This window comes from Rhinichthys klamathensis, unplaced genomic scaffold (assembly GCF_029890125.1).
Source record: "Rhinichthys klamathensis goyatoka isolate OS25496 unplaced genomic scaffold, OSU_Roscu_1.1 h1tg000435l_1, whole genome shotgun sequence".
In the NCBI taxonomy this organism is placed as follows: domain Eukaryota; kingdom Metazoa; phylum Chordata; class Actinopteri; order Cypriniformes; family Leuciscidae; genus Rhinichthys; species Rhinichthys klamathensis.
In genome coordinates this window covers 147266-172073 of record NW_026606931.1, presented here as the reverse complement: position 1 = coordinate 172073, position 24808 = coordinate 147266, and the positions used below count along the sequence as shown (strand labels likewise).

General features: G+C 37.5%; 1 protein-coding gene across 2 annotated transcripts in view; it reads left to right on the top strand.

Moving 5' to 3' along the window:
- Positions 1 to 24808, top strand: part of tmem132e (transmembrane protein 132E) — a 413267-nt gene that overhangs the window by 332690 nt on the left and 55769 nt on the right. For both annotated transcript variants that reach the window (XM_056235948.1, XM_056235947.1), the window contains exon 3: positions 23055 to 23192. In XM_056235948.1, the coding sequence (XP_056091923.1) occupies positions 23055 to 23192 (138 nt within the window). The remainder of the gene's footprint in view (positions 1 to 23054; positions 23193 to 24808) is intronic.

Genomic DNA, 24808 nt, shown 5'->3' with positions numbered 1-24808 from the left:
TCTGTCTATCCGTCAATCCATCCATCCATCTGTCCTGTCTGTCTATCTGTCCGTCCGTCCGTCTGTCCTTCCATCCATCCTGTCTGTCCGTCCATCTGTCCTGTCTGTCTGTCTGTCCGTCCATCCATCCTGTCTCTCCGTCCGTCCATCCATCTGTCCTGTCTGTCTGTCTGTCCGTCCGTCCGTCCGTCCATCCATCCTGTCTGTCCATCCATCCATCCAAGCTTGATCTGTCTGTCTGTCTGTCTGTCCATCCATCCATCCATTCTTTCTGTCTGTCCATCCATCCAAGCTTTTTTCTGTCTTTTTGTCTGTCTAAGCTTGTATGTCTGTCTGTCCATCCATCCATCCATCCATCCATCCATCCATCCATCCATCTATCCTGTCTATCTGTCCGTCCGTCCGTCCGTCCATCCATCCATCCATCCATCCAAGCTTGTATATCTCTGTTTGTCCATCCATCCATCCTTTCTGTCTGTCTGTCCATCCATCCAAGCTTTTTTTTTGTCTTTCCGTCCAAGCTTGTCTATCTGTCCGTCCATCCATTCATCCATCCATCCTTTCTGTCTGTCCATCCATCCATCCATCCATCCAAGCTTTTCTGTCTGTCTTTCCGTCCGTCCGTCCGTCCAGCCAAGCTTGTCTGTGTCCATTCATCCTGTCTATGTCTGTCCTTCCATCCATTCATCTATCCTGTCTGTCTGTCCGTCCATCCATCCAAGCTTGTGTTTCCGTCCATCCATTCATCTATTCTGTCTGTCTGTCCGTCCGTCTATTCGCCCATCCATCCTGTCAGTCTGTCTGTCCATCCATCCATCCTTCCATCCGTCTGTCCATCCATCCATCCTTCCATCCAAGCCTGTCTGTCTGTCTGTCCGTCTGTCTGTCGGTCAGATTTTAAATCTATCTATGGCTTCTATTTGTGGCACATGGCTTGTACCTAGCTAATTTATATGATCTAGCTAACACTATGATTTGTTATCCCTCATGAACGGGTATAATAAGATAAAATTATGCGGGGAAAACAGTGTGAGATTTTTTTTTTCTTATCTGAGTAAGCTTGCATTTATAATCATTAGTCATTCGTGCATTGATAATCATTAATCTCATTCATGATAGATTATATTATGCACTGCAGTGATTTATATACAAATTCTTTTCTCACCAGAATATTACTTTTAGTGTCTAATAAACATTTTCATAATCAAATTAGAGTGACGTGAGCAGTGCTGGTTAGTAACTGATTACATATAATCTTGATTCCGTAACCAGATTCCAAAAATGTACTACTTGTAATTAGATTATATTACGTTTTAAAAGGCTCCTAATCAGATTACAGTTACTTTTTATGGATTACATACATGATCGCATATTATTGACACAATGAAAGTAATTTATTCATAATTGATTGATTCTCCCTAATTATTTATACTCTTTTAATTTTTCCTTTCTTACCGTTGTAAATGTCATGCAAATAAATTTGTGATGCTTCTAAATTTTAGGACAAAAGCACCCCTGAAAGATGAATAATTACTCAAATTACTGTTTCCATGTTTATTATTGTCTGTTCATGTAATCCACGGATACCCAAACTTTTTTGTCAGATAAACCCCTGTGACCAAAAATACTTATTTAGAGACCCCTGAGATTTGAAGTTAATTTGTGTTCACTGATTTTGGATAATTACGTGATAAACGAGTTAGGTCAAAAGTAATCCAAAAGTAGACAGAATACATTACCTAAAGTGAGTAACCTAGATTACTTTACTAACTACAATTTCCCTCATGTGATTTGTAATCAGTAACAAACTACAAGTAATTGTAATTTGCAAGTAATCTACCCAGCACTGCAAATGAGTTGTACTGGCATTACATCCCTTTTATGATAAGATTTTTAAATGCTGTGGCCAGTAAAATACTGCCCACCAATAGCATTATGGCATCCAGCTGTATTAACAACTACTACATCCAACAAAACAGCCACTTGACGATTTCCAGAGATAAAATCTCTGTTTGTGTGAATGCACCTGAAGACGAATAGGTCTCCATTTTCTCTGAAAGCACAACTTCCTCAAGGTTGGTCTTTTTCCACGCAGTAGGAAAGCCAAGTTCAACTTGTCCCCCTCTATCAACCCCATGAGTGGGTTTCTGGGCCTAAACCCTGTTTAGAGTAAGCAAGTAAGTTGATGGGAAAAGACAGTCTTTGCCTCAGGAAAATAGCTTCTCACTGGCCTTGCAATCTCTCTCTCTCTCTCTCTCTCTTTCTCTCTTTCTCTCTCTCTCTCTCTCTCTCTCTCTCTCTCTCTCTCTCTCTCTCTCTCTCTCTCTCTCTCTCTCTCTCTCTCTCTCTCTCTCTCTCTCTCTCTCTCTCTCTCTCTCTCTCTCTCTCTCTCTCGGATTGCCCTCGCATGCCTGAACCTCATGGTGTGCTGGGTAAGAGTGAACTCTGGGGTGAGTCGCAGTACGGTAGTTTCACACTGACGGACGGGGTGTGTAGGAGTGTGTGTGAATGCGAGAGAGGTGGTAGACATGAAGTGCTGGAATGAGCTTACCTTTGTACTCTTGGCAAAAATAAGCATGCAGGTGCAAATAGATATGCAAATGTAAAGTCTCAGAATATAGCTCCTACTGTATCTTTGCGTGCCCAGAACTGCAGCTGTTTTATTGTTGTATCCGCATCTGAGCTTTTGTTTCGTATGCCCAATGAAGCGTTCTTTATAGTCTTGTATATATTGTCTGTGCTTTACAACAATGCTGATATGTGTATTAGTTTCTGTCAGGATTCATCTATTTATTGATGTTTGTCACAGTATATTTGCCAAGATCATTGTAGAACTTTTAGAAATGCAAAAAAAAAAAAACCCAGCTGGCCAGCATTTAGAATTTTCTTTCTTTAAATAAAAAGTATTTTAAATCTGCTTTGAAAAAAAAAGAAAAAAAAAAAGAGTGAAATCACTAAATTCCCTTCTAATTGGCATACATTATGTTATAATTTGCTTGGTGCGTGGCATCATTTGTCTCTATGGAAACCTATTGGGTGACACATTTGCTTCTACATTAATGAATCACTAGATTCATTTGCATGAGGGAAATGATTGAGCAGCTGAAGGTGCATGTGTTATTTGAGCCTCGGCATCTTCATTCTGTCAGACAGAGAAATGCATGCTTATGAAAAACTTGTTTTAAAAGTTTACAGCTGATTCCATGCCTTAGTTTTACACAGCCGTATTGTTTTGGAGTCTTAAAGCTAGTCACTTGCTTAATGTCAACATCAAGATTCATACTGCATGAGTCTTGTTTTTGTGTTGGAGAACAATGCGGTTTATGAGGGGGATCATATGATAAAACAGACCTTTATGAAGACAGTTCATTCAAACTCAGTCACACCCGCTGACCCCCAGTGCCCACACACACACAGAGAGAGGGAGAGAGAGAGAAAGAGAGAAGGAAAAGAATGCTTTGTTCCAATTGACCAAATGCTGCTGTATAAAGCGCATCTGTCTTCAGAGCGTGTGAAAAGTAAATGTTGCCTCATCAGCTCTGTGTGGTAATCTGGTCTGATCCCTCGATGGAACGCTGACTTTAGATTGCGGAAATGAGGGCCTGTTGCCTTTACATCTCTTTCTCGGTTTCTTCTGCCTCTTGTCTTCCAGATTTCTCATCTACTTTTTCTTAATTTCTTCTTTTTTTGGCTTTTCATCTTCAAGGAAAATTTAAAGGGGTCATGGACTGCATTGTTCTTATTGTTTTATAATGTTTCCTGGGTTGCACTTATAATGTTGACATCAAAATTGTCATAATTTAGAAATAAAAGGCATTTTTTCCTAATCTGATTTTAGCCCTCTGATTTGTTTTAAGGGGCATGTCTGTGTGAGACTTCAGTGTAAATGCCCACTGCTGTTATTGGCTAACATCTTTGCATATGATATAGCTAAGTATTACACGTGGAACTCTCTTGAAAACGTTAAGCGTGTTTTTACTTTTACAGCTCTCAAGGTTAACTAGCCTAATCGTGAAAAGTGTTGATTATAGTATTACAATTAGATCTATGGCATTATATTTAGATCGTGGCATGAAAGGTTGCAGTGATGAGCACCGTAGTCGATCACAGACATGTTGAGAACATTAATGCAGTGATCTCATCATAGCAAACACAATATACATAAAAGATTAGTTTATTATAACTGAACTTTACAGTCCCTATATGGCAAACAGTGGATGTGTCATGATTTAAAGATGGGAAATGTGAATGTGCTGTTCACTGTGTCAGTCTCCCAATCAGAGGCCAGGAATAAATATGTAGGATGGTGTGTGGTAGAGTCTAAAATATTATGGTAGACATGCATTGTTTTGTTTTGTTTTAGCCTATAATAATTTTATTTATTTATTTTTTTGCTGTGTTGTGTTTTTTTTTGTGGTTTGTTATTCGTTTTGTTTTGTTGCTGTGTTGTTTTTTTGTGGTTTGTTTTTTGTTTTGTTTTGTTGCTGTGTCGTGTTTGGTGTGGCTTGTTTTTTTGTTTTGTAGCTGTGTTGTGTGTTTTTTTTGTGGTTTGTTTTTGTTTGGTTGCTGTGTTGTGGTATATTTGTGGTTTGTTTTTTTGTTTTGTTGCTGTGTCGTGTTTTTTGGGGGTTTGTTTTTTGTTTTGTTTCGTAGCTGCTGTGTTTTGTGGTTTGTTTTTTGTTTTGTTTTGTTGCTGTGTTATTGTTTGTCTTTTTGTTTTGTTGTTGTTGTTGTTGTTTTTTGCTCTGTTGTGGTTTTTTTGTGGTTTTTGTTTGGTTGCTGTTGTGGTTTGTTTTTTGTTTTTTGCAACAACAAAAAAACTACTTGTTTTGTTTAATTTCAGAAAAGACCCACTTTACATAGAGTTCTGGAGTTCCAGAGGAGATCTTAATGCCTCAAACTGTTCTCAGATTTGATGATAATGCTAAAGTCTGAGATTTAAAAATTAACTCCCATATTATCAAATGAACCCAGGACCAAATCATCTCTCTAATCTTCTGTCTTCTTATTTCTCTAAGCTTAATACAACTGAAACATCAACATTAGGTTGCCTGAGCTATAAAAGAGCAACCTCTGAGCAATAAAATGTTCCTGTAAGCATACACACTCGAAGTCCACATGAGTTCAAATAACAGTGGTGGAGAGTCATCACTGCATCTTGCTTTGGGCTGATTAGACCAAAGCTACCTAAACACACACACACACACACACCCAGGAACAGCAGCAACGGGGAGAACGTTTGTGTATATGTTTATGAGTGTGCATGCATTTGTGCACATTGCCAATGCGTCTGTGCATCCATACGTGAAAGCAAAAGAGAGAAGGGGCAAAATGAAGAGACAGGAATTGATGCACAACGGTTTAAGCAGTGCCAGGGGAAGAAGATTAGGATAGGGGTGACCGTGAGGACAGCTCAGTCAGTATATTAAATAGAAGAACGAGCATGTGGGGGTGAGCCAAAGATCAGAGAGAGTAGTAGTCTTTGAGCCTGCTCAATTACATACTTTTTTGTTTTCTTTAATAATCTATCTTTCTTTGTGGCATATTTTCCTGAACGAACAAAATAAAGCATTATTTAAAGGAAGAAACCATGAAAGTGACAGCTTAGCTTTGAAGATAGTTGAAAAACAGTGGACTGTCTATTTAGCATTTTAACGCAACACAAGCATGCAAAATGTAAGCATCGCAATTATGCTGCCTTCTAACACCATGTCCTAACCAGACACATTGCTATAAGATTCCAGCGACAAGCAATTTGTGAGATGAGATGCAAAAAACAAAACAAAATCACAGCCAAGAAGAGTGAGTGGGCGGAGTCTCTCTGCAAGAGCACGGAACTCGCAACAAAATGAAAAAGTATAATTCAATTCGTAAATATTACACCATCTTCATATTAAAAATACACACTGAGTGACTGAAACAATTTTCAGTAAACATTGAGTTGACAGTTAAAATGGTTCAAATTTAGTTCACATTATTGTTTTATTTCATTCATTTTTGAGATCTGAGGTAAATTGTCCATTGCTGCTTTCAGGATGGCTATAAAGTGATATTTAATGATATTCAAACTCACACCTTTAACATTAAATCAGTACCTGAGATTAGCATTGTCATACTTTGTATGTTTGTTGTTCCAGCTGCGGCTTCGCAGAAATCGAAACTCTTTCTAAAATAGAATTGTCGCGTATCACCGTCGCTGCTGGTCAGGACAAAAACTTTAGGACAAAAATTCAGGAGTGAAGCAACTCTGCTATACATTTATACACAAACCACACACACACACACACACACACATAGATTGGGACAACTAACATCTACTGAAATCGATTTGTGAGACACTACAGCTCATACTTCTTAAAATTCATGTTTTTTTTTCATTAATGGCATGGTGTTCAAAATGGAAAAATCTGACTCAGGCCTGACTGTATTCATGGAGGTGCTGACCTTGTTAAAGGGGTCCAAGTCTTTTTGAACTGATGACACTGTGGTGTACTAGAGCCTCTCGAGCAACATGCCTCCTGCTGGACAATTCGCTTTATTGCACAACACCAAATACAGGGGAAAGGACCAGATTTCTCGTTTCTCCCAGGACGGTCCCATACATTTGATGCTTTTCACATGTCCCAGCTCACTTGAAATATGTGACAGTATCTGGAAAAACAGGACATCTGGTTATATCCTAGGAGAACACATAAAACATCTCCCCAATGTAACACATATTACTGCCGCCGTCTTAACAAGAAATGATTATGTGGACTCCATCATAAAGCTGGTCCACAAAGACCCTATAACACTCCAGGCAATGGAAACATTAAAAAATAAATGCAAAGAGCCTTTCTCAGCACCTCTACAAGGATGTAGTCTTGATTATCAAGACGAGGCACAAACAGAGCCTAGTGAAAGTTTCATAGAGCATCTGTGCTGTAAGAAGTGATTTATTTAAGAAGAAAAGCATGTACTAGTGAGAAATACACAAGAAACTGTAGGAGAGATGGAAGGAAGAAAGAGATTGGGCAAGGGTGGGTGGTGAAAGATAGTGGTCTGAACGTAATAACTATTGATGTGTGGTAAGAAGGGGAATGGAAAGAGAGACAGAGTGAGCGAGAGAGATATGCCTGCTCTCACAGTCGAGATGTGCCATTTTGTTGCATTTGTCATGAGGAGTTAATGAGAAAAGGCTCTTGTGCCTGCGCTGTATAAACACACACCACTGCTGGTTTGACACTCCATACAGGTCTGATTAGTTTGACAGGCAATGCATGGTAGAGATGCGTTTTTACATGCAAATGAGCATTTGTTATGCAGTTTTTTGCTATTAAAGCAGCTGTAAGCATGAGATGGGTCAATAACGCTCATTTGTTTGTTTTTTTAAATCATTAAAAATGCAGGTCATACGTATAGAAATATTTGAATACACCTTCGATGATGATCATAGTTTCTGAATTAATAAAAAATAATTTAGATATTGTTTGGGGGAGATAAATTAAAAATATCATGGTGATACAACTGTTATCATAACGAATAACAAAACCTTATTATTAAACCTCAAAAAAGTACTTTGGCATAATGTTTTATTTAAACCTGGCTGGGAAAACGTGCCCGTGGTGACATTTCTGATATGATATTACATTGCTGCTTGTATGTTTCGTGACACTTTGAAAGTGACATTTCTGGTAAGTGGCACTTAAAGGTTAATGCTCTATCGTGTTTGAAAATAACATACCAGCTACATTAAACCCTACACTAAACCTAACTGATAGTGTTGACAACATCAAACTTGACATTTCCGCTTACTTCTACAAGTCTTTGAGCACTTTGAGTGACTCGGCTACCAAGCAAGTAAAAAAAAGTCATGCATATAGGGCTGGATATGTGATGCAAACATCAAAAATAATGGTAAAAGTGAAATATGTCTTTATTATTTGATAATCTGCTACTGTAATCATAATTTAGTGTGAAAAGGAATAAAAGTTGTTTGTGCTTTAATGCCGTTTCCTTGATCATTTCAGCTGGAAACTGCAGTGAATTGTATATAGGTACATTTTTGGAGTTTTGCAAAAATTAACTATAGGTAGAGGCATTTATATAAAAATATGAATGGATTAATAATTCATGACTTTTTAAAATGCTCCTTACCTTGAAAAAAAATATATATATATATTTATTTTTTATATATATATATATAATAAAATAATAATAATAATTGTTAAAAAATAATAGTAATAATCAAGATGGTAAAGTGTTAGGAAAAATTATTACTACTTTGGTAATGGTTAATTTTAAATACATTTACACTTAAATTAGTATAAAAGTTTTCTTTATATATATACAGAGTACTCGACTCTCTTTTCTTTATCATGGACACTATTATTTGTCATTGGCCCAGATAAGGTTTTGTTTCCCAGAGTGGTCAATAAAGGGCTCTCAGAAGTCAAAAGCCTCTCTTTCACTCACTCTTTCTGTCTTGCAGTGTCCTCTGTTGCTTTTTCGTCTGCCCTGTTACACAGTTGATCTCTTATTGTCTTTGACACTGATTCAATTTTGAAAATAAATGGGGAAAGGGTGAATGGAAAGAAGAGAGATACTGGCATTTTGCTGCATTTTCAATGAGGAGTTAATTAGAAAAGGCTCTTGTGCTAGTTTTGTTACCTCACTATAGAGGCTTGATCCATTTGAAAGGCTCAAGTGAAAATGAGTCCTTACCAGAATTACATTTTCAAATTTCACATTACACTTTTTTTTCCCACACCTTACATCTTTATTTTACTCTTTCTTTCTCTTTCAGACACTCTTTCATAGAATGTGTTCCAGCAAACCCCTGTGGCAAACATGCTCACATAGGCAAACAGTTTGCCTCAAAGTTATTGCACATTGAGCGTCTGACCTTACAAAAAAACTAAGTTAAACTACTTTTTAAGCTATTAAAGTGTCTATTGTAATTATGAGATAAGTTTCGTCTCTTAGGCCGCATTTACACTGCAGGGCTTGATGGCCAATTCCGATTTTTTTACTATATCCAATATTTTTTGACTTACCAGCATACACCTTCTTTTAAATGTGACCCAGATCCGATATCTTCATTTACACTATCATTGGGCAGTCGTGGCCTAATAGTTAGAGAGTCAGACTGGTAACCCGAAGGTTGCGGGTTCGATTCTCAATAGCGGCAGGAACTGACTTACCCCCCAATCGCTCCCCGGTCTGTCCACAACTCACAACTCCTAATATGTGTGGACTAACTTGGATGGGTTAAATGCAGAGGACAAAATGTTATGGGTATGGGTTAGCATGCTTGGCCGGAAAAGCTTAAAGCAACACTATGGAACTTTTCAACCTTCATAATATATTTCCAAGACCCTTGTGATGGTACATCGACTTACAATAGGTTAAATGACACGTCTGCTATAGCCTGACGTGGTCTGTATCGCTTTTACTCGCACTATGTAACTTCGGGTTTCGGGTAGTAACCCGAGCACAAAAAGAACTACAAAACTCGACTGCTTTACGGCATACGTCACTTCCCCCACCACTTCCTCAAATTGTCTATGGCCATTGCAGACATTCCAAGTCTATAGCGTCTCCCTGATGCCCGCAAATTAGTTCAAATCTGCCGGAATCTAGAGCGCGCATGCGAGACAGAACATACTGCGCGCATAACATACATAGCGCGGGCACGGCAGAGAGGGAGAGCGAGAGACCTTGCGAGTGTGCCTCACGAAAGCTAGTCAACCCGCCACCCCCCGTCAACAATCCAGTCACCAAGATATACCTCCCTGAAAGGACTTCTTGCAGGTTGGGATGTCTGCCATTGTTGATTCCAAAGCCGGTGCTGGATAAACAGCGAGCGTGCGACAGTAGCTGCGGTAGGCTAAATTATTTACGACAGCGATAATGGACAATTCCGCTTCCAACCTGTAGGGCGACCGCTGAGGAAAAGTTCCTTGGTGTTGCTTTAAGCCGAAAAGGAAGTAAAAACGCCGCGATCTGCAATGGATGCAGACGAAATGATTATACAAGCTTTTTGCTCTGCGCACCATCTTAAAAGGTCATCTAAACATTGGTCTCTTAATGTGGAGAAAAAAGGGGAGAGCCCTTGTTGCATCCTGGGTGAATCTAGCAATGATCGCTAATGTAATCACTGTGGTTGGTGTCCATCTGAGTTAAAGTCATTCGCCACCGTCGCTTTTTCGATGACGTACGTCTCGCATCGAGAGGGAAATATCCCATCTGTCCGCTTACATGGCAGACGAAAATGCACGTGTAACAATGTTCAAGGCTCAGGGAAGAAGGCGGTGGGACACGGCATACCTGTCAACACTCCCGCTTTTCCCGGGTTTCTCCCGTTTTTTAAGCCCTATCTCCCGGACCCCTCCCGGTTTGTTATTTCTCCCGGGAAACTCCCGTAATTTGCATGGCCCAAACTCCTTTAGGAATAATCGGGCCAATATGTTTGTCTAATGTTGACCAGTTGCCAGATCTTGTATTAAATGCATTATAATCACACAATCCACACACCATATACAATTTCAACCAGTTTGTCATCTCAACCTGGCAACCTATAACCCAGTTGCGCAGTCGCGGAAAGCTTAAGCCGAAAGCGAGCACCACTTGAAGCATGCGGCCATAGAGTGGTCGGTAGGGCTCTCAAAAGCCTCTCTCTTTCTCAAATTCACTTGGTCGTCAGTTGCTTTTTCATCTCTCCTGTTAAATTGGTTCTCTTATTGTTTTTGACACTGATTCAGTGTTGAAAAGAAACTGATATTTGGTTGATCTTCAGAAGCACTCGTCCTGACATTTATCCTACCATCAAATTAATTTATGGCGTCAGCCTCTCAGTTTTGAAAGTGAGGCCAGAGAGATTGAGAGATGAGGGCTGAAGGGAGATGCTAGTGAAAATGTGGATGAAAAATCTCTTCGAACTCAGATCTGATTAGTACTGACTAGTTCTTCGTGTGGTTTCCACTGTTTCCATTGACAGATCTGTGACGCTATATAGGGTTGCATCCCAGTTCATGTACTTCTACTCTACTTTACAGAAGATGAGCACATATGAGTGCGTCAAAACACTGTATGCTAGTATTGATGTAACACAATGTCTTTAAGTTGTAGCTTGATACCACAGACCACGTTTCACAATATTTTAGTTAAAGTGTGACCAGACGTTCCAGATAATTCATTCAAATATCCTTGTTTCAACTTCTAACTACATTCTCCTATTGTTTTTGTCCTCAGTAGATAACATTGCGGAGAAGAAAAGCGTTTATTTGCTAATGCTAGTTGATTTACTGATAGTTTCCATCTCTTTCAGCAAATCAGCAAGCAATACATCTTGGTTGTCATAACAATAACATGCTTGCTGCTGCTCCCTGCAGTCGTCTCAGTGTAAGTAGCGTTAGTGAGGCAAGCAAGCTGAAGAAATGCCCAAACAAAAATCCATTTTATGGTTTGGGTTTTAACCCGTGAAGATTTTATTATTATTATTTCTTTTGCTAAAATATTTCAGTAAGTCTTTAATTTCTTATGTCAAGCAACATTAATTTATGTGTTGTTTTGTTTTCCCATCAGTTGTAGGCTATAGAATATATATTATATTCCCTTTGAGGGAGGATTTTGTTTCCCACACTTCAAAAATATATTTGAATCATGCATATAGTTTCATATCTGGATTTGACAGTGGCCAATGAAATGTCAGCTGCCTGACGAGAGTTGGCTGAGGGTACGAGGGTGATTTTCCTGTTCTTTGCAACAGTTGGCAGGACTGAGTTCCGCTTGCCTTATCAAATAAATTGGAGAGCTGCTCCCCCCCTTTTGCCTCTGCAGAAAAGGTTTTGGCTCACCCGAGGGTCTTCCGCTCATGCCTGCTACTGATGGGAAAACTACTTAGAATAATTGTGTTCCAGGCAGGAGGATTGCAAACCACTGCATGGCTTTCTCTCTCTCTCCACTGTTGATCAGTGTCTCTCGCCCTCTGTTTTTTCTCCCTGTATCGTTCTGGCTCATTTTCTTTCTTTCTTTCTTTCTTTGTTTTTCTCTCTGCATTGAGAGCAAAATACCTTTCCAGCTTGGTTTAGTCTCTGCATCACTTCTGTGTCAAAGCCTATTATATAATATCATGGTGATGTGAAAGGTTTATTGTTTTCATTACACTGGATAGAGTTTACCATTTGGATTTTTTGCATTGTGACATTATTTTCATGAAAAATAAGCACATTTCCCTCCCGTGAATCAATAATAATATTGTATTTTAGTTATGCTGATTTTAATCAAAATAATATTAATAATCAATGTGCACAAGACTATATTAGAACCTGGCCAGACAGAATAATGATTTTTTTTTATTTTATTTTTATCAAGACTATCTCTTATGCTCACCAAGGCTGCATTTATTTGATCAAAAGCCAGATAAAAAAACAGTAATATTGTACAATATTATTATATTTTTAAAGAACTGTTTTCTATTTTAATACATTTCAAAATGTCATTTATTCCTGTGATGCAAAGCTGAATTGTCAGCATTATTACTCCAGCCTTCAGTGTCACATGATCCTTCAGAAATCATTCTATGATAAAAAATAGAAAGATTATGTGATTAATAGAAAGTTCAAAAGAATACCATTTTTTAAAATATATATATATATATTGTAACAATGTAAAAGTATTTCCTGCAACATTTGAACAATTTAATGTATTCTAGCTGAATAAAATTATTTGTTTTAAATGTACTGACCCCTAAATATTGAATGGTATTATATATTATTATGATAGTATATTTTTGTAATATTCACCTAAAAATATAGTCCACATGTATTTTTACTCTGTCAGAAAGAATATGGACGGTGGCAGATCCCCTTTGTATTTTAGCAGATGAAGCATTTTCAAATTGCCTCAGCGTTTTGGTTTGATATGGTGAAAGTCAAATAGATTGACTAGATATGATCTCCTTCTGAATGCTCGTGTGTTGTGAAGTTAAATGGTGAATCATTTTCCTCTGAATCTTCGCCTTTCCTCCTTTGATGAATTGTCATCTGTGTGCAAATCCTCGCTGGCAGGTTCAGCCCTCTCTCGCTCCACTCTAAATCTTCTTCTGAACTGACAGAGAAACGCCATAATTCTCTTCCACTCGGTGCCAGCGTACCCTCTTTCTGTCTCTCTCTCACATTGTTATTTTCATTGTGCTTTTTTTTTTAACAGTATTTCGAATAGTGGCAGATCTTAGTATTCTGACTTGTGCAAAATAAACATCTGTCTCTGTGGATGCTTCCTAGTCGATAGTATGAAACAATCACACACACAGAGGACGAGTCGGATTATTGACGTTTGTCTCAAATGAGCACACCACTCAGTCTCACATGCAGTAGTATGTCAATAAAATGTTTCATGTTTAAAATGTATTAAAATAATAATAATAATAATAAAGTACTTTGTGTCTGTAGCAGAAACGATATGTAATGCAAAAATAACCTTGAACACATGACATTGGTTGCTGTGATGCTCAGACATTAGCCAATGTTTAATGCTACAATTCAATTCAACTCAGAATTGCACTTTCTCACAATACATGTCGTTTAAAAGCAGCTTTACAGAAAATGCATGTTTCTACATTACAATTTAGAGTAATTTGGGTCCCACTTTATATTAAGTGGCTTTAAGTACTATGTACTTACATCTAAAAATAAGTACATTGTACTTATTGTATTCATGTTGTATTGTAAAACACTTTTGCTGCTTTTGAGCCGTGATACGGGTAAGGTTAGAGACAGGTGTAGTGGTATGGGTAGGTTTAAGGGTAGGTTAAGGTGTAAAGGAAGGGTCAACAGTGTAATTACAAATGTAATTAAAGCTGCAAGCAGCATTTATCGGGGTTCAAGCATTTAAGGCATTTAAGCACAAAAGCATCAAAAGACATTAAGTTTTATTTAATAAGACCATTTACAGCCAATACAGGCAATTTACCATATATATTGTTTTCAAAGCTTTTTAACATTTATAGCGCCACCTATGGTCCGATCTCCATGAAACTTTGCATGCTTCTTCACTAAGTTATGACACATATGCTCGTCAAGTTCTGAGTTTTCCTTTAGGATTTATAGGCTCTTGATTCTAAGTCAAACGGTCTATGAGCAATTATGAGCAATTTAGTACTTTTGGTTGCTGTAGCGCCACCTATGGGCCAATCGGGGTCATACTCTGATAGGTTCTCCCCAAATTGAGGCCTACCATCTGGCCAGGTTTCAAGTCTCTAGCACTTACGGTTTGGTCTGCACGATCAGTTTTACAAATCCTTACAATTATGATAGGGATTCAGCACTTTGTGCTTGAACCCCTAATTACATAAATTAATTACAGCTGTATATACATGCAGGTATTTTTAAAATATAAGTCCAATGTAAAAACATGCATGTAAATGATCAATTTCAATGGTAGTACATAGTAGTTAAAGCCACTTAATATAAACTGGGACCGTAATTTGTTGTCAGTGGTGACTGTGTCCAAGTAATAACCATATGTCCAGAAATGTACAGTTCTAAGATGATACAAATCATGTAGTTAGCGTACATCATGTATTCATTTAGGCAGAAACAATGAGCTCATTAAAGCAGTTATTACAAGGCGTGATCACATTGATTATAATGTGAAAATTTGTCAGTTGTGTATGTTGATTCAGAGTTGGCTTCATCTGAAGTCCTCGCATCTCTTCACAGGCGTTGGGTCATCTGAAATCTTCTTAAGAGGTGACTGAATCCAAACTGGAGCTAGCGTAATCTCAAGTAGAAACATAAAAGCAAATGGAATATAATTAGCGTTGCTGCTGTTAGTAACATATCAAGCAAAATATAACTGGAGTACAAGGTAATGAGAGATGTCTAAAGAGATGTGTCTTTCATCTAGATTTAAACTGGGAGAGTGAATCTGAGCCCCGAACATTATCAGGAAGGCTATTACAGAGTTTAGGAGCCAAATGTGAAAATGTTCTCTCTCTTTTAGTGGACTTAGATAGCCTAGGTACTACCAAAAGTCCAAAAATAGTTTTGTGACCTTAAAGAGCTTGATGGATTGTAGTGTGATAGAAGATTGGTTATAAACAAAGGAGCTATACCGTTTAGGGCCTTATAGGTCGCGTAGCCGTGCACAGAAGACCAACGGCCAAGGTCAGGATTTCCGTTAAATAATACATTACATTTCTGTCTGTTTTTCACCAAACCCTATCGTATACCCCCAGAACACAAGTGTCACATGGGATCATTCTGTGATACTTTTTTAAAAAGCTTCATGCTTTTCACTGCCATTATAGGGAAATAAATAAAAATAAATAAAGTATTTTTGTGTTCCGAAAAAGAATGATATACGGCATTATAACAGCACCAAGGTGAGTAAATGATTACTTAATTTTCATTTCAAGTATTTATATATAGTATATATAACAAAAATAACACAATCTCAATTGAAACAAATCCAAAGAGACTCAAAGGCATCTTCAGCTTATAGTGAAATGTTGTTGCTAGTTTTTTCATATTTGTGAGCATATGGAGCGCTTGTTATGGAACAGATGTTATGTGGCGTTAAATGGGAGGCAGAACTCATATACATGCAATTATATGGTCTAAAAATACTGAATCAATTGGCCAGTATCAGGAAGGCGTTGGTGGAACTAATGCTGTCTGACATTGATACTGTCTTGATGTCAGTGCAGTTTACAGCATTGATAAAGATGCAACGTGATCTGTAGATGTTTAGATTAATTATGGTGTTTTTAAGAAAATGATTATTGTCTGTTTGGACCAGGAGGGGTTTTCACATGCTGTATGTGTGCCACTTGAAGACACTTTAATGTTTAAAGGAAGAGGTTCTAGTGACATGCACTAATCTTTGTGTGTTGTGACTCGATGTGTATGCATGCAGACCTCCAGCGATCATTTATTCATGTCAAGTGGCCCTTTCTCTAGTGGAACTAATGGAAAGCCCTGGTTCTACAAATGGGTGGAAAAAAAATCTTTGCTGGCCAGATTTAGACACTGAAGAGAGGGACAGCTTTTGCAGTAATGCAGAGAAAGAGGGAGTGAGTGCCTAATGCCTTAGAGACATGCATCTGCTGACATTTCTCATCCTGCTTGTTTATGTTTTTTTTACGGTAATTTTTATGGTAAGAGACTACGGTGAAGGCTAGAGTTATTCATCACTGCTTGTGTTTCACACTGCTGCTGTAGGCAACTTTAGTGTCTGGTCATTGTTCTAAAAACAGAAAGTCAAATTATAGTTTCCATTCCTGTGAACGCACACTAGATCAGCCATATAAGCTTAAGTGTCATTGTTTATGTTCAGGCTGTTAAATGGCAAAGATCTTGAAACATCACAATGGGCCCTATCATACACCCGGCGCAATGCGGCACCAGGCGTGACGCAAGTGTTTTTTCCTAGGTTCAGCCTGACGCAGTTATCATTTTCACGTCATGCGCCACGTTGTTTAAATAGCAAATGTATTTGCGCCCATGTTTGAGGCAACTGAAATAGACTGTGCCATTGACCAACTGAAACCTGGTCTAAAGTCAATGGCACAGTATTTTTTTATTTTTTTATTTATTTAAAGGGCGTTTAAAGGGAATGGGAGATGGGACTCTGATTGGTTTATTGCACGTTACACCCATTACTCATTAAGAGAATAGGGACAACCCTAGGGACAACTAGCAAAAGTGGATTTGGACGCGTATTAAGTGCACTTGCGCCCTGCGCTTTAGACCATGCGCTTAGATCCTTAAAATAGGGCCCTATGTCTACTTACTACCGAGGACATGATGTCTCATACTATATTTGCATTATTGCTATATTAAGAGACGTCACTGCAACTTTATTTTGAATTAGAATGATATTATAGCTGTGAAGTACTTGGGAAAATAGAATTTTTTGGTGTCAAATATTTTTGAGTCTTGTTTAATAAAAATTGCATATTGTGTCTCCATGTGGTTTGTTTAAAAAAAAAAAAGAAATACACATCCATTAAACATTTAATTTTTTTTAAAAATATTTTGGTTAGAATTTATTTTAAGGTGTTTGTGTTACAATGTAATTATATATTTACTGAGTAGTAATAATTAACTACATGTACGTACTATATAGGGTTAGGATTAGTGTGTGGTTTAGGGTTAGTTGCATGTAATTATGCACAATTTATACATGTAACGTGTAACAAGGACACTGTACAATAAAGTGTTACCAATGTTTTTGATAGACTATGCTCACTAGCGGCTGCATTTATTTGATCAAAAACAGTTAAAACAGTAATATTGTGAAATATTATTAGAATGTAAAATGAATTTTCAGCATGTGTCAAATGATCCTTCAGAAATCATTCTAACATGCTGCTTTGCTGCTCAAGAAATATATTTTTTTTTATCAATGTTAAAACAATTGTGTCGCTTATTATTTTTGTGGAAATGGATTTACATAAGTTTGAAACTTATTTTTTTTTGCAAAATATAAATATCTTTACTATCACTTGTCATGTGTCCTTGGTGCATTTTTTGAGATTAAATTAAATGACCTAAATTTCAAATCATTTTACGTGATCATAAACAGCAATTAGATCAACATGAAATGGCGCTCATGAATTTTAGTCTGGGACTAGATTTAAGCCTCGTCTGTGAAACCGGGGGTGAGTGTGCTTTTAAAGTGCTGATTTGTTCCTTTAAAAAAAGTTCCGGCTAATGAAATTCCTCATTTCGTAGCATATGGCCTGAAGACGCAAGACATTTGCTAAATTTGACGATCAAGTGTGGATTACTGTTAATTAATGTGGACAATGTAAGGCTTTAAAGATAAAGTAATTCAGCGCTATATGCTTAATAAATTGAATAATGTAATTGTTGCACGGTATCATCACACAAAATGATGAAGTCACCCGCCAGTCATCTGCATTTCTAGATTTTCACTGTGTACTCTAAAGAGCTACATCAAAAATCTGTTATTATCTCTCCATCTAAACATTATTGTGTTTGATTTAAAAACGAGCCAGACTTTACTGTCAGACCTGCTTTTAATAAATATAAAAGTGCAGTACAGCCTGTGATCATTAATACTGTGCTTGATGGAGGGGCTGAGGGGATGAGATAAGACTCAGTTGATGGGAGTTGTTGAAATGGGCGACTGAAGCCTCTGCTATTGGTCATGGTCTACTCCTCAAAGCAGGGGCCGCCTTTTATCAGGTAAGTGCAATTCGAAGCAGCGGTTCAAAGAGAAAGGACGGCGTTTTTGAGGTTAACCGGACTGAGGTTATTCCTAGAGACGGATTCAGCTATCAATGAATGTTTCGTTACGTTACGAGTGTTTGGTCAACCATTTAGTGCAGTTCCCATAGGCTCCTAAAGTGTAGAAGAACAGCCGCCTTGCAGAACTTTCTTGTGAAGTTCTTAAAGTCCCCTGTAGTCAATAATTGTATCCCTTAAAACTCATTTGATCACCAAACTTACATAATTAAACGTTTTTTTTTTTTTCCCTTAGAAAAATTATTCATGCCTTTAAATAGCTTGAATGTAACTCTACACCTTTGCCTCATTTATTATACGCGGGTCTATGAATTTGCAAATTAGCCCCGCCTCCACTCACTCACACCAGCTCAGAGATCCACTTTTTGATGATCACAGGTTGACGTGATTGGTTACAAGGTAGTTTGTATTTGTAGAATATTTTTAAATCATCCACCAAATTATCATCCCTTCCTTACAGTTTAACGAATTAACAACAATGCCACAAATTATTAAAACACCTGGCTTACAGTAAAACACATTAAATAAAAACTATATTTTCATTTAAAAAAAAATATACCTATATAATTTACCCTATTAATATCAGTTCATTTTAATTTTAACATTCATGTATATAATATTTTCTCAATATTTTAATATGTTTTATTCAAGTAATGATTAATAAAAAAAAAGGTAGAAAAAAAAGCTGTAAAGTAATTGCTGGTTTAAACTCACTCGCTCCCGCACTTTCACAGGCGCTCAGTCCTCTACGCATTGGATTCTGGGAAATAGTGCTTCAGCAAGTGTACATAGGATGTACACTCAAAATCAGAGAGGATTGTGGGTAAAAGTATTGAACGAATGTAGGGAACGATGTCGTTCACTCAGAATTCGGACACCACTACAAAATGGCCGACACCCTATATAGTGCACTATATAGTGGATAGGGAGTGATTTCAGACACAGCAAATGCTTCCCCGCCATTGACGGAAATTTCCATTATTCCAAGTTTTCACTGTTATACAGTAGGGAGGTATTGCTCATCTTCTCCGGATCAAAACACAGGTGAAAAATAAGCAATAAAAAGCATTGCTTATGCATATGTAAAATAACATGATCATCAAACATTAAACCGCATATAAATCCAAACCTAACCAGAAATGTCGACCCAGGAGGAGCTATAGGACTATGAAGCTCTGGGAGTGTTGATGGAATCGATCCACTCCATCAACTGTATGTGTTGATTATCCTTCTGAACCCAATCAAGCGATGACTTCTCCGAGTCCTTGACAAAAGCGTGATTTTCTTAGCTTTTTGTTCAAAAATGTGCTTTTTAATGAAACTTACCCACATTCAAGTGTTGATAAAAAAGAAGGCATGAAGCTAGAATAAAATGTGGCTGTTGTTCTTTTTTTACCGCAGAGGCTCTGTTCTTTCTTTTGATGTATTGCATGTGCAGATATAGATATTACTATAATCACAGTAAACATTTACTCTGCCAAGTGATATAGTAAATAAGCCTTATCAACTTTACTTATTTAGCTGTAGACTGTTCAACATTCTAATTGTTTGTAGCAACTCATTAATACATGGGAAAAAATGGTGTAGGATTTGCTTTGAAACTATTTTCACTCAGAATGTGTTAGAAAATAAATAATTACACAGTAATTACAAAGTAACAGCAACACAATGAATTAAACATGAAATGTTAAAGTAGAAACACTGAAATTGTGTTTTCTTGTCAAATGTACTCCAATAATCTTAGTTGTATTTACAACTTTGAAAAATATTCTTTTACAGTAAGATAAATAATATAGGGATTAATATAGAATTCATTGGATGTGCAGTCACAGGTGTATGTGTGTGTGTGTGTGTGTGTGTGTGTGTGTGTGCACAGCTGCTTTAAAGATCAGATTATTTCATCACCAGGATTAATAGTGTGTGAGAAACATCATGATGTGAACTTTTTAGCTGTTTAATTTAAAACGGATGAAATCATAATCTCCCTATTTTGATATTTCATTCTCTCTCTTTTTTTCTATCTCACTCTTTTTCGCTCGTCATCTCACGTCTCGCATGTGTCCACCGTTTTTGCGGCATTGCAGCTGAATGGCTCTTTGCTGTGGGCAGAGCTCAAAGCGGTGGATTCTCACCGCTGCTTTAGGTAGATATCAGATAGTAGGAACTCCGAGAGAGTGGTCTGTAATCCAGAGGCTTTACCAAGTCTTGTGTCACTGCACCGATTCAAGGTGTTAAACAGCACATGTATGAACCGCAGCAGCTTCTATTGAAACACAACACTGCTGGAAACACAGCACGACTGTGGCGTTTGAAGTTATGGCTTCTCTGAAAGAGCGGGGGTGTTTTCCACAGGGATTTTAGCATCGGATCTGGTTGCGGATCAGAGAAAAGGCTGATGTTTTTGAATTTTAATGGACAGAGGAGAAATGCATATGATGAGTATTAGCTTTAGTGCGCATAAATTGATGCACAGAAGACGCTTTTTAGATGTAAAGTCTCAGAGGTCATAATGAAGAAGCAGAAGTCATGTGGAAATAGGATTTGGTTTCCAGGACAGATTGACAACCAAATGAGCTTCTGAAGGAGTGGATTTATATAACAGTAATTATTCCTGCAAGTACTGAACATGGGATATCTTTATTTTGTTTGACTGTTTTACATTACTTTAATGTAAACATTTATTATATCTCATTTTCTTATATTACCTTTTTTTCGTTGTTATTGTTACCGTATTGTTTTTTGTTTCATTTTGGTTTGTGTTTTGTTTCGCTTTTATGTTTTTTTTTTTCTTTTTTTTTTTTCATGTTTTGCTTATTTGAGTTGCAAAATTAAACACTTTAGGCCTGTTCACACCACCAAGAAGTTTGGGCATTAAATTTTGGCCTGATTTTTGCATGTAATTAGTAAAAAAACATCGGACAGGCTAAATGAAAGAGAGGCAAAGTTTTACTGTCCATAAAGAAATAAATCAGTAAAATAAATCTGTCACAATGACAGCATGCTATGTGAACAGACGCATTAAAGGGATACTCCACCCAAAAATGAAAATTCTGTCATCATTTACTCACCCTCAAGTCGTTTCCACTGTCGGGCCAGTGCTAGGCCAGGGCTTTAAACGGGCCGTGCCGGGCTAATAGCCTCGGGCCAGTAGCACCTGGCCTGCGTTTACACTGTCGGGCCAGAATCTCCACAGCGCGTCACTAAAACACGCCCGCAACACGCCTCTCTGGAACAACGTCACACTAACCCATCATTTCACCAACAAATGGAAGTTTTATCAGAAAACTAATCAGAAAGAAATCACTGGAAACAGCGTGCATCGCAAAACAAACATGATAAAAGCGGCCGTTTGCTGGCATTTTTGTTGTTTACTTGAATATTTCAAACCCAAGCATCGATGTTTTACCACAGGTTTACAATAAAAAGTGATATATTGATCAGAATGAATTAATTTATGTCAAAATTGCACATTAGTCACACAGAAATAAATGACCGTTAGGTCTATTTCACAAAAGAAAGAGGACACACTTACATTATTCAGTCGAGGCTGTTTCTGTTTATTTGGTAGTTACAGGACATATATCACATTTGGAAAGAATGATAATTTCTACAAATAATGTTATATGCCACCAAAAATACGACCTGAGGAGCGTTAGCACAGTCTCGACTCCCAGTAGCTACAGATATATTTTCAGTCAGAGAAACAGGAAGCTCCCGAAAAAAAGTAGATAGTCCGGTATAAAGAGACTACTATGTAGTATATGTAGGCTACTGACAGATAAAATAAAAACATGATTGTGATAGCCTTTATGATTGGTCTGACTTCTTCAAGCGTTCACCATGTTTTTTTACTATGCGTATTTTCAAGCGTTTACTATGTTTACTATGGTAATGGTTAGCGCGCATAGTCTTTTGCATCGCGTATAAATATTTCTACCTTATACGGTGATCAGAATCCACATCGGATCACAAACAGAAGGCATTAAAACATGAAAGTGAGTTAAATTATTTTAAAAGTCTTTAATGCTGACAGAATCATTCGGCGCTCCTGTCTCTCGACTCAGGTAATCCCCGCCTCTGTTCGTAACCACTCCTCTAGCCCGAGCTGGCCCGCTTTGGCCCAAGGTATTCGACGGGCCAGAAATCCTGGCCGTTGGCCCGGAGTAAGCCCCGATCAAGCCCCGGAAGTGACAGTGGAAACGCGACTGGTCCTGGCACGCACTAGCACGGCCCGGCCCTGGCCCGGCAGTGGAAACGCGGCTGACTTCCATAGTATATATTTTTTTTCTATATGGAAGTCAATGGTGCCAAACAACTGTTTGGCTCCAATTGTTCTTCAAAATATATTCCTTTGTGTTCAGCAGAAGAAAGAAACTCATACAGGTTTGCAACAACTTGAGGGCAAGTAAATGATGACAGAATTTTCATTTTTGGGTGGAGTATCCCTTTAACAGTTGTTTTGTTTTGTTTTGTTTTGTTTTGTTTTGGTTTGGTTTGGTTTGGTTTGGTTTGGTTTTTCACCCCAACATGAAGTTTGTCCATGAAAATTCATGAAAAGCACATTAACAGTTGTTCCTTTAAATTAACAACCAAACAACACATTTTTCGTACTGTGCATTCATCTAGTGATAAATGTGATAGCATTAAACCTCTTTATATGATACTTAAGATATTGGAAGACTAAAACAGAGAATTCAATGGGTATCCCAAGGTGTCTAGCGCCTTCTTGGAGCTGAACGCTTAAATCCAAACTCCAGCCATATACTGTATATTTATACTGCTGTGTCTTATTCACAGGGTGAAAGCAAAGAAAGGGGTGAACCTCCTCAGCACCAAGTCGAAGAGTAACCAGTGGAGGGTTGAATGGGATGTGCAGTCCGGAGCCAAACACTCGATTGCAACCGTGGAAGCCAGCAAGATCAAAGGAGTCACTGTGTAAGTCAGCTTCCCCGCATTTGTACACTGATCTAGGAACAGCTTCTCCAGTGGGAAACTAGGCAGTGCGTAGTGCATAGTAATTGGTGCTTTCAAATCAGTAAAAAAAAAAAGAGAACCTAAACTTTCATGTTTGAATCATCACATACACCCACTCCAACATCTGCTAGTTAATCCAAATAACATTCAACTAAAACAGAACGCCGCCTGTTCAGTTAAGACCTTTGTTTAAGGATGTTACTGTTTAATTGGAGAGGCTTATACTTAATGAAACGTTTGTAGTCATATTAATGAGTACTTCCTGTGTATTCATTCATACTAAATTATTATTGCAGGGCTTTACGACAGAACCAGCTCATTGAAGACGGTCTAGTCAAAAATAAAGACATGTACAGTCCAATTGAATATCCAATATCCAATTGAAACCATCATTTGGAATCAGTCTTAAATGAATCAAATAAAGTAATCCTGGATATAACAAAAATGAAACAAATTAAAAATGACAATTTATCCAGTAGGATTGTGTTTACTTCTTAGATGCTTTTTAGCATCCTGATTGTTTTGTATACAGTCCAACTAAAAATAGCAGACAATATATTTTCAGTCCAGATTTCTATAGGAATCTACAAAACTCTAGAAGGTTTTTATCTTCCTCGTCGTCAGGATCATTGGGTGATTCATCCAATAGAGTCAGGTGTGATTTACCTTTTGTCAGGGAGATCAAGACGTGGTAATTGAGTGTCGACACAGAGATTACCAGAGAGGTCATCTGAATTCAACATCATGACATTTGGTTCTTGTTTCTAAGCCCCTTAGCATCCTTATTCTCCCCACTGTATTAAGTGGAACCTGACAAAAAAATAATAATAATCTGTCTGACATGTGAAGAGACAATGTCACTCACCTGCAACTCTGCTACTGGGAAACCTGTATTTTTGTTTATTCTGACTTCTGTAAGCAGGTTTCATCAGTTTCGAGTTTAAGGCTATAGTTTAAAAAAAACGGCCAAATAAGACCATTCAGCCCACTATTTAAGCAAAGACAATACAATACTATACTACTGTAGAGATATGGTTTTACCAGGCATATTGTTTTTACTAATGCGTCTGTTTTTTATTTCAGCAATGACCATTCTGTGTAAGACTAAAATCTCAGATGGTAAATACAAAATGTCTGTCCCTTGATCCAGTATCCATAGCCTTTAAACTCTGAAAAAGCAACGTGATTCAGCATACTAAAGCTATTTCAAGCCATATTTATTTAAGCTCAATAACAGAATATGAAATTCAATTCTAATGGTTTAACAGTGATTATGATATGTGGATTGTTACAAGTATAGTTGATATATGCTAGCACTAACTTCCATATGAACCAGCTCTTAGTACACAAAAAAAATATGATGGTTTGTTGTACACTATTTATCAAATGTTTGGCCAGGGTAAGATTTTTTTAAATGTTTTTTAAAAGTATTTTATGCTTACCAAGGCTGCATTTATTTGATCAAAAATACAGTAAAAACAGTAATATTGTGATTGTATTATATATTTCAGTTTAAAATAACAGCTTTTTAACGGGTTATATTTTAAAATAATAAATTTTCAGCATCATTACTCCAG